Source organism: Marmota flaviventris, chromosome 9 (genome assembly GCF_047511675.1).
Source record: "Marmota flaviventris isolate mMarFla1 chromosome 9, mMarFla1.hap1, whole genome shotgun sequence".
Classification (NCBI taxonomy): Eukaryota; Metazoa; Chordata; class Mammalia; order Rodentia; family Sciuridae; genus Marmota; species Marmota flaviventris.
Window position 1 is genome coordinate 13,073,195 of NC_092506.1, and position 11,880 is coordinate 13,085,074.

At 38.1% G+C, this 11,880-nt stretch overlaps 1 protein-coding gene across 1 annotated transcript; it reads right to left on the bottom strand.

Moving 5' to 3' along the window:
* Positions 1-3,241: 3,241 nt before the first annotated feature.
* On the bottom strand, positions 3,242-4,180 carry LOC114100106 (olfactory receptor 5AN1-like). Its single transcript, XM_027944743.2, has one exon. It carries the CDS (start codon positions 4,178-4,180, stop codon positions 3,242-3,244), a length of 939 nt encoding a protein of 312 aa, XP_027800544.1.
* Positions 4,181-11,880: the final 7,700 nt, after the last annotated feature.

Here is an 11,880-nt window from a genome sequence, read left to right on the forward strand (position 1 = left end):
AATCTGTACATTTACAGTCAACAGATTTCCAACAAAAGTGCGGACAACACACAATGGGGAATGGTAAGTCTTCGATAAACGGCACTGAAAAAGCTGGATATTCACATGCAGAAGAAATAAGAAAAGTGAATGTTTGTCTCTTATCATATCCATTACCTTAGTCTAGAAAAGGATTTAATTGATAAAACTCCAAAAGCATGTGCAACAAAAGCAATATTCAACAAAAAAGAACATCAAACTAAAAAGCTTCTTCATGACACAGAAAACCATCAACAGAGTGAACACAATGTTAGACCAGGACGCAAGAAAAGACCACTGACTCCAATTAAAATCAAATTAAAGCAAGCTTATTATTTTGACCGGCCGGGCTGCCTCTCCCACCCAAAACCACGGGAACAAGACAGCAGCAGCAGCTTTCCTGCAGCCCAGCTTTATAGCCCAGAAAGTTACACAAAGTGGGGTTACAGATAACAGAACTCTGACAAGCATAACACTAATGGTAGTTTACATTTTTGATGGCCCCGACATCAGAATTTATGAAGGTCATTAGAGCCTCAGAGAGGGTCATTATCTGGCCAGGGAAGGCCAAGATTTGTGAGGTGTCACTAAAGTTTTAGAGAGGGCTGCTATCTGGTCAGAGAGCCAGGCATGGGTGAGTTCAAGGCACAGGCAGACATTCCAAGCAGGTTCAGAATTTGCAGTAATTTATAGTAAAGCTGAAATTAGCTTTTCATGGCTTTGTGGTGAGATGGCTCCCAATTTTAAGAAAAGATCAGGTTGGGTCTATCACACAACCCACAGAATGAGAGAATATACTTGCAAACTATATATCTGCTAAAGGGTCATTGTCCAAATAATATAAACAGCACCACACAGTAGAAAAAGTAACATGGAGACAAACTTAACAATGGGCCCTGTGGACAGCGGGAAATGAATCCTTGCTTTGAACACTGGCCTCGGACAGCTAGACTGCCCTTTGGGGTTTCTGGCAGTGCTGAAAGACACGCCCATTTGCAGGTAGCTGCTGTTAATGAGGCAGATTCCATGTCTGCATGGGATTTATGGGTTCAATAGCTTTGAATTCAGATGCTGCTGCCCTGGAGTGAAAGAAATATGGGCTTAACAGCCTCGAGGCACCAGTTGTCCTGAGCAAGAAGATATTGTGCAAATAGAGAAGCCCCGTTAGCCTGATCTTGCTGCCTCTGTTTACCTTGCAGAATGCTGACAATAAATCCCTTTGATGTGCTTCCCTTTAAATAAAGGATTCGAGAGCTTTTTCCTTTGTTAGACATTCAACTCATCAGGTCTGACCCCCCCCAACCCATGCCCCTCATTTGAAACTATTTTCTGTGTCTTTTGTCTTTATTTCTAAATATTTCTTCAAACTTTTAATATCCCAGGCAGCGCACCCTCCATTCACTTTACTGATCCCTGGCTGCACAGGACATAGCACGATGCCCTAAACCAGAGTAGATAGTTCTCAAAAGAAGACAGGCAAAGGCTGATGGGTATGGGATGTGTGTGCCTAACATCACTAATTCTCAAGGAAATTCAAATCAAAACCATAATGAGATCACATCTCTCCAGTTAGAAGGGCCATTAGAAACAAAGGAAAGACAAGCGTTGGTGAGGAGGTGGAGCAAAGAGATCTTCTATATGCTGTTGGTGGGAATGCAAATTATTATGAAAAATAGTAAAAACTTCCTCAATAAATTAAACAGAATACCCACATGTTCTAGAAATACCACTACTGGACATATAGCTAAAGGAAATGAAATTGGTATGTCAAAGAGACATTTACAAAAAAAAATTAACATAAAAAAGAGACATTTTGGGCTGGGGATGTGGCTCAAGAGGTAGCACGCTCGCCTGGCATGCGTGCGACCCGGGTTCGATCCTCAGCACCACATACAAACAAAGATGTTGTGTCCACCGAAAACTAAAAGATAAATATTAAAAAATTCTCTCTCTCTCTCTTTCTCTCTCTCACTCTCTCTTAAAAAAAAAGAGAGAGACATTTCCATTCCACAGGCATTTTGTCACTATTTGAAACAGCACAGTTATCTAGAATACAAATCATAATAAACTTTGGCAAGGATGTGGGGAGAAGGAACACTCATACATTGTTGGTAGGACTGAAAATTAGTGCAACTCCTCTGGAAAGAAGTTAATCCTTTGGTACATATCCAAAGGATTTAAAATCAGCACACTACAGTGACACAGTCACATCAATATTTATAGAAGCTCAATTAACAATAGTCAAGCTATGGAACCAACCTAGGTGCCCTTCAACAGGTAAATGGATAAAGAAAATGTGGTATATATACCCAATGGAATGTTACTCAGCCATAAGAAAGAATGACTATGGCATATGCCAGCAAATGGATGGAAATGGAGACTATTGTGCTAAATTAAATGTCTGCCCTAAAAAGTAAAAGGTTGAATATTTTCTCTAATATGTGGAAGCTAGACCCAAATGGTGGTGGGGGTGGAGAAAAGGGGAAAAATTATATGAATATAGAAAAGAGATTAGTGAAGTAGAGGAAGGGGATTGGGAAGGAGGGACAGGACAAGGAAAGAACAATGGAATGAATCTGACCTCACAATTACCCTGATTTAAGCATGACACAGTGTGTGCAGATTTTAAAACACCATGTTAAAAAATCATGTTGTACTCCATACATATGCAGATATTATGTTGAAAATCCAAAATTACAGATAAATTGATTCAATATTATGTAAAAATTCTCATTTGAAACCTAACCCATGTACATCACCATTGAAGCCCTTATGATCCTTTAGAAACAGACATATACATTTTTATACATTTTAAAAGAGCAGTGCTTCTAAGCACATTCTTAAGCTTGCTAGGGCTACGGCATGTCCTTTAGTTATATTGGACTGTGACGTTGGCATGCTGTGAACTTTACAATCTCTCAGAGCTTCTACAATTCCCCTTTCTCTCAACCCTTTCCAACTGTAAACTCGTGGACGATTTGGCAAAATCTCCAAATATCTTTCCACTTAAGTCTTTACCTAAAACAGAATGATCCATATGACTCTCATCAGAATTGAGAGAATCGAACAAGAACTCCAAAGATGATATGTAAAGGCAGTGTGGCCTGCTTATATCAATCTATCCAAGTATGCACAATCTGACATAAACAATTTTGTGGGTGTCTGAGGATGTCGTCTGTGAGAATTTATACTTTCATTGAATTTAACCTCAGGACCTGTGTCCTCAGCAGTAGCCTATCTTTTTCCGCAGCCTCTTCAAGGCGTCCTTGATTTCTTTGTTCCTCAGACTGTAAATCAAGGGATTCAGCATGGGAATCACCACGGTGTAGAAGACTGAGGCAAATCTGTCAAAGTTGGAGGAACCACCAGAACTCGAACTCAAATAGACAAAGATGCTTGATGTGTAGAAGAGGGAGACCGCGGTGAGGTGAGAAGCGCAGGTGTTGAAGGCCTTGGACCTGCCTTTGGCAGAGGTGATCTTCATGATGGACATGACAATATAGCCATAGGATATCATGATCAGCAGGACATTGGCTATCCCAAAGAGCATTGTTAGTACAGCAGTCAGGACTTGCACGAAGAAGGTGTCAGTGCAGGAGAGTTTCAACAGTTGGGGCATGTCACAGAAGAAGTGGCTGATGACGTTAGGCCCACAGAAGTGGAGCTGAAGCAGAGAGCATATTTGGGAAAAAGAACCTGTGAGTCCGGCCACGTAGGATCCCAGCACCATGCGAGCACAGAGGGAGGGTGACATGATGGAAGAGTAGAGCAGAGGGCTACAAATGGCAGCGTACCGGTCGTAAGCCATGGTGGTCATGAGACAGGATTCGCTCAGCCCCATGGTTGAGAAGAAGAAGTACTGAACGATGCAGCCCACAAAGCTGATGGTTTGCTGCTCCTGGAAGAAGTTGGACAGCATCTTGGGGACTGTGGAGGTGACGTAGCAGAGATCTATGAAGGACAGATTGCTGAGGAAGAAGTACATGGGAGTGTGGAGGTGGGAATCCACCCTTATTAAAACAATGAGGGACAGGTTCCAGGTCAAGGTCGTCATGTAGGTCAGCAGGAACATCACAAAGAGCACTGCTGTGATTCTGGGGAAATCTGAGAATCCCAGGAGGACGAACTGGGTGATCTCTGTGACATTTCTTCCCCCAGTCATTGCCTCAGTGCTCCTGGTATGAGAAAGGGGATAAGAGAATGCGGGGTGACTCAGGAGGAAGCACAGCATTACCGTTTTCATAGGTATCCGCCTTTTCCCCCAGTGAGTGCTGGGGAAGGGGACATGCTTCCCCATCCTTCTGGGAAAGGTTTTGGCTTTTCTTCTCACATTGTCAACAAGAACCGTTCAGTATTTCAGGTTTCCAATTGATTCATGGAGTTCATGAGCGTTAAAAAAAAGATATTTAGAAATTTCACTGGCAACGTCCACAAAAGTGCCCTCCAAAGGCTGTGATGGACAAGTATGAGGTAGAGACAACTGATTGGAATAAAAGATTTTCAAAATCCCTCTGATAATGCATTCTATAACTACTGCTCCATAATCCTGAAAGCATAGGTGGTATCTTTCCAAAACAAGGTGAGACAGTGTTCTGTCCTGAATTGTCATTTTGTTAGATTTAAAAAAAATTTTTTTTCTTCTTCTGCCCCAGAGAAAAATCATTTACCCTTCCCACCAGCCGGCTAGGCTGGTGAGATGAGCTGAGTTCAAAGGAGCTGGATTCAGCAATAAACTGAGAAAAATTTGAAGAAATCATGCAAAACAAGAACATGAGTTTCTAAGAACGAGGGCAAGAGCTTCAGGGTCAGCTCCATGCTGGGCAGAGCTGAAAGGGAGCAAGAGAGAGTGCACCCAGAACCCCTCTATTTATTAGGGAAAAGACATTCAATAGAATATTCCACCCAAATAAGGCAAGGGATAGGGTTTTGAAATTGCTTTGTGATGTCTTGTGGTCAGCAGATTAGTTGACATCTTGGCATGTCACACCCATCTCAGGTGCTGTGTGGGATCACAAGCAGAGCGAGAGGAAAGCCGCACTCATGTCACAAAGCCCAATCAGTGCGCAATGCCACGGTCCCCTCATATTCTCAAATGTGCATAGCTCACACACACAGCCCATGGATGGCTTGCAACATACCCTGTTATAAGAAGTTATGAAAGTTTTCCTATGAATACATTTAATGCAATATCCTAACAGTCCTGGAACATAATATCATAATTTATACTTCTGATATGCTTTGTTGGGGAAGAAGCATGCGGGTCCCGAAATGTTATTTAAGAAACCCTCCCGGGCAGCCTTCACATGTGCTCCAAGGAGGAGAGAACAGAGCACTCTTGGCCCCAAAGACTGTCTCAATTTTAGGGAATTTTGCCTCTTGAGAAGCAGAATCATAATATGCCCAAGGAAGGGACATTCACAGCATTGATGAGTCCTCCAAATATTTCTACATTTCTGGACCCAGTTTGTTTTTTTATAATCCCTCTCATGTGTGTGCCTCAGGGGTCTCATGCATACAGAGAACTAATGATACTTACCACCTCATAATATTACTGCATTAACTGTATGGTATAAAGAGATTAACACAATAAGAGCTCGATAAATGTAATAAATTATATCATTTCCAGTATCACTTGTCTCCATAAAAGAGGAAAAAGCAATGATCTAATAATACTAAAGTATTGAGGAGCTCTGGATAAAACAATTTCCTTAATTAGGTGATCTCTAAGCCCAGACTCAAGAATACTGTTAAGAAATCCTTCTATCTTTTTCTATCCTGTTTTACCATGTCATTTCTACCCAGCTGAAATGCAAATTCCCACTGCCACATTCATGTCCCACTACCACCAAGTACCCTGGAGCAGACAGCACTGGCTAGACACATTGCACAGACCAGTGAGTTTCACTACCCGACACTAAGCATCAGGTACACTAAGCATTTGTATAAGTGAATATTGATTACATTAGTAAATAGTTCTTTTACTCAGAGTTCAATGTGAAATGAAGAGTATCTTATTTTAATTTCCATTATTATTCTATAAACTTGGAGATTTTTCTGTTATAGAATAGGGTGATTTCAACTTAAGTTTTCACATATTTTATCCAAGATGAATTAAATTCAGTGAAAATATTTTGAAATTATAAACTCGCACATACAACATCTCCCAGACACCCACAAAATTGTTCAATTCAAAGAAAAAAAATCAAACTGGAGATCTATCACCTGCACTGAATTTCACCATGTTCTTTACTGCACTGTTGATATAATGAGCTACGCTGAAGTGTATTGTATTAGCTCCCAGTTCCCAGAAAGAATGAGGAGCTGAGAAATGTTTTTCTTATTTATGATAAAATTTGTCCTGAAAATGGATCCTGTTAACAATTTGGTGAACTTGAGGAAATTAAAAAAAATAATTGAGGGTACTCACGTTTTTGAATAAATGATTTGCAAGTATTCACTAACTCTCAGGATGATTGGAGAAGGAAAGCTGTCTGACATAAATATTGGTTAGGAATTTTCCCAGGTGAACGTAGATAACTAAGACCGTTTCCAGTTCTGATCTAATAAAGACAAACTCAGTCTGAGAAGATGTGCGAGGAATTTTACAAAATTTTTCAAAATCAGATAAAGCCAGGAATGTGCCTGAATGAAGACTGATCTAAGTAAAACAAGGGGGACATTTAGATCAACACTGTTTGTGCCTGGAGAAGGCATCTTCAATATCTGTGATGCCCATGCTAGTGTCTGCAGACCCCCATGTTCAACAAAGCTAGCCATGGAGAACTATTGGAAGATTTCAGAGGGCCTAATGAAATTCCCCTGAGTAACTGGGATATCGTTAACACTGTGTCTCTTACTGCTCAGCAGTTATGAATCAATCTGTACCTTTATGTGGAAATGACTTTAATTATTATTATTTCAAAATCAAAATCCTGAAGTGCAAAACTGAAATGAAAAGGGTTCTGGGGTGGAGAAAATAGGGAAACATAGTAGGTAAGCATGTTTTGATCTTAGGAAGTTCTCCGGGAACTCTAAATTATTAATTTTGATTTAGCTGTCAATGACTGTGAGACTTCATGGGAATTGCCTTATTTATACTAAGATGATCTCATTTTCCTCATTTTACAAGAGAAAAAACAGAAAGTGGCAGAATTTAAGGTCACATCCACAAGAATTCAACATTCACCCCTCGCCCCAGAGTAATATCTGAAATTTCAGGTTTCAGATCATTCTTTTCACTAAAGGGCAGAAAATCTGGCTAAGAAGAAAGATACAGAGAAAGAACCTTAAGTGAAGGGTGAGGATGTGACGGATGTGGGGAGGTGAACAGAGGGAAAGACTAATTTTCTTAAACCTTGCTCCATGTGGATCCTACTCTAAACCACATGGACTTCAAGATAGCACGGAATCTACTGCTCCAAGTCTTACCCTCTGACCTTGACTCAGATCCCCCAAGAAGACAGTTCTTGCATAAAGTTGTAACTGCCTATTTCTTCTCCAAAGACCTTTCTGAGTGGGCCCGTTGCACTCCTGGCTGGGTGCTGTAGGCCATGAACCTGGCCCTCCACTCACAGCGAGTGAGTGGCCACACGAGGGATCCTCTTAAATGTGCCACTGACAGCAGAGGTGAAAGGAGAGAAGCCAATTAGAGGGAGAAGGCATTGCAGGTCCTCACTCTCTGGGGTCATGGTTATCATGGAGTTTTCTCCTCTGTTGATTTCATGTTCTTCTTTGCCAAGTGGATCAGTTCCTTACTTCCCTGTGGGAGTACATCATAGTCTGACAATTGTAACTTCTATTCCCCTGACATTGGAGAAATTTAAGTTGCAGAGGACATGGGGATTGTCCACAACTCTCCACTTAGAGATGAAGAACCTGAGGTCAAGGATGTTAAGAGATTTTCCCTCGGGGCACAGTTAGGTGGCAACAGCATAATAACAATAAATTAGATGTGCATGCACTTCTGTGTTAACAAAACATTTTTATTTTTTATTTATATATGGCAGTGGATTACACTTCTTATTACCCATAAAGAGCACAATTTTTCATATCTCTGATTGTATACACAATATATTCACACCAAAAAAACAAATGCCAAATGTTTTCTTTGTTATAAGGAGGCTGATACATAGTGGGATAGGGAGGGGGACCATGGGAGGAATAGACAAACTCTAGATAGGGTAGGGGGGTCGGAGGGGAAGGGAGGAGGTAGGGGGTTATTAATGATGGTGGCATGTGATGATCATTATTATCCGAAGTACAGGTATAAAGACAAAATGTTTTTTTTATTTTTTATGGACACACACATACACATTTCCTCAAACACCTGACCTAAATCAATCACTGCAGTAGTCCTGTTAAGTCAGACTTGGTATTATTTCCTATGCATATGTGAGAAAATCAAGGAATACACAAATACTAATTAATGATAGAGACATAACGTATCCTGGTCATAATTAGTATTATACAATTTGGGTTGAAATCTGGCTCTGCCCCTTGCTGGTGGTGTGACCTTGGACAAATGAACCTCTCCATACCTCAGTATTTTCATCTATGAAACGGGGCTGACAGTAGTAGTAGGTTATTCATAGAGTAGTTCTTATAGAGGAAGTTAAAGATGCCAAAGCACTTTAAGCATGTCGTATACAGTATGCCTTCTATTTATTAGTGTCACATACAATATTTGTGCTCTGATTTGGAGATCCTCCCTACACGTTATATTGCATTTCTAACCCTTAAAATCCTTCATTCAGTATATCTACCTAAGATCATTCCTACAAATGTTGTGGTTTCTTTTTGGAGGAGATTTTGAGCAAGATGGAAGAATGTCATATGTCTTGACAGTTACTTTCAATAAAGACATGTTTTGGTCAAGGTCCATTGTTGATTTTCTCTATTTCAGCCAATATTACGTATAAGGAGAAAGATAAATTATTTTATTTATAATTTATCTTATAAATATAAGATAAATTATAAATAATTTTTATAATTTAAAAATTATTAACTAGTTGTCCAATAATTAATTATTTAAATTGATTAATTTAAAAATTATTAACTAGTTGTCCAACTAGTGAGGACAACTAGTTAATAATTTAAGTCTTATTATTGGGTTAATATATATTTTTCCCCTGATAATATTTTAAAATGTTTAATCCTTTAAACTAAATAGCTTCCTTTTTTCAATTTTTATTTTATATATTGAAACTGTACAACATGATATTGTGAGACACATGTATTGTTTCATACCTGGTGAAGAGCATGGCTTCCATATGTTATGGCTTCAATAAGTTATGGCATCAATATGCCCAAATTTTATGTCTGTAAATTGGGGGTAATTTTTCACCTGCTAACATCAGGTGGGAAAAGAAAAAAATTAATCCTTATGTGATGTAGCTACATGAATCCTAAAGTATTGTATTAATGTTAATGTTTCATGTCTGAACCTCAGTTCATAAACTCTGGTCTGAAGAAATATCTATTTATAATTATTTTTAGATTCATTTCCAAATATTTACTTCTATTGAGGTTTTTGTGAATGGCATGGTTTTTACTGATTTCTTTCTCAATAGATTCATTATTGGAGTCTAGGAAAGCTATTGATTTTTGTGTGTTGATCTTGTGTCCTGCTACTTTGCTGAATTTGTTTATGTCCTTTAGAAGTCTTCTGGTGGACTTCTTAGGTCTTCTAGATATAGGATCATGTAATCAGCAAACACATAAGTTGACTTCTTTTTTCCCTCATTGTATCCCTTTAATTTCCTTCTGTTGCCTAATTGTTTTGACTAGAGTTTCAAGAAGTACTTTGAATAGGAGTAGTGAAAGTTGACATCCTTGTCTTATTCCTGATTTTAGGTAGAATAATGAAACTAGATTCCTATGTTTCATCCTGCACAAAAGTCAAAGCAGGAATTAGACCAGAAATTTTGTAACTGCTAGAAGAAAACATATAGGCATACTCCAACATATTGGCTCAGGCACTAACTTTCTTAACAAGACCCTTAAAGTTAAAGAAATAAAACCAGGAATCAATAACTTAAACAGCATCAAATTAAAAAACTTCTGCACAGCAAAGGAAACAATTTAGAGCATGAAGAGAGAGTCTACAGAGTGGGAGAAATCTTTGCCAGCTACTACTCTGACAGATTAAAATGCAAAATAAATAAAGACCTCAAAAATCTTAACACTCATACTCATCCCCCCAAAAAAATAATCCCACAAATAATCCAATCAATAAATAGGCAAGGAACTAAACAGACATTTCTCAAAAGAAATACAGGGCTGGGGTTGTGGCTCAGCGGTAGAGTGCTCACCTAGTGAGGGTGAGGCCCTGGGTTGGATCCCCAACACCACATAAAAATAAATAAATAAATATATTAGCTTTGTAATTAGAACTGTGTTTCAAGGAACAAAATAATCCACTAACTCCTTTTTATTCACCAAAAGAATTATTAAACAATGAGGGCAAAGGCAATAGGCCCATGCAAATATGCTAAATAATAGTTCATAGATTGTAAAATTCCTAAGCTGTCTCTTAAGATCTTTATCTCATCCAAATAAAAATAATTTTATCTCTTTTTAGATTATAAAATAGTAAATTTTCAATTTAAAAATTTTTCATTCAACAGAAATAAAGAATAAATATAAAATCGACCTTGATGTGTACACCCAGAAATAAATTCTACTAATATTTTCTTTTCATACATCTTACCACATATAGATTTTTTAAAAACTAAAATTAGATCAATTTTAAACATTTTCTTTCATCTCACTTCTTATATATATCAAATTTTTTAAAAAAGAAATACAAATGACCATAAATATGTGAAAAATGTTCAACATCCCTAGCAATCAGGGAAATGGAAATCAAAGCTATATTCAGATTTTGTCTCACTCCGATTAGAATGGCAGTAATAATAAATGTTGCAAGGATGTGGGGAAAAGATACATTCATACATTGTTGGTGGAACTACAAATTAGTACAACCTCTCTGGAAAGCAGTAAGGCATTTCCTCAGAAGATTAGAAATGGAATCACAATATGATCCAGCTATCCCACTCCTGGATATTTATCCAAAAGATCTAAAATCAGCATACTATATGGATACAGCCACATCAATGTTTATAGAAATTTACAATAACCATATTATGGAACCAGCCCAGGTGGCAGTCAATAGACAAATAGGTAAATAAAATGTGATATGTATACACAATGGAGTTTTACTCAGCTATAAAGAAAAACAAAAACTTGACATATTTATACAAACATGGAGTACATCTTATTCTAATTAGGATCCCAGATTTGTGCTTGCACATGATGTGGAGATTCATTGTGGGATATTCATATGTGTACATAGGAAAGTTAAGTCAGATTCATTCCACTGTCTTTCCTGTTTTGTATCCCCCATCCCTTCCCTTCATTCCCCTTTGTCTAGTCTACTGAACTTCTTCCCCTTTCTCCCTTATTTATTATGTGTTAGTGTCCACAAGTCAGAGAGAACATTCTACCTTTGATTTTTTGGCATTGGCTTCTTTCACTTAGCATAATAGTCTCCAGATTCATCCATCTTCCAGCAAATGTATAAATATGTCAAAATATACTCTACTGTCATGTATAACTAAAAAAAAATATGATAAAATTTCATAAGTTTTGGAAATGCATAAAATGTAAAAATACGAAGATTAATAAATGTGTTCAATACGTTACAAGAAAAGAATGAAATTATGTCATTTGCTGGTAAATAGATGGAACTGGAGAACATCATGCTAAGTGAAACATCATGTTGTGGTTTGGTTGTGAGGGGTCCCCCAAAAGTTCATGTTCAAGAAAATACAAGAAGGTTTAGAGGAGAAACGATTGGGTGAT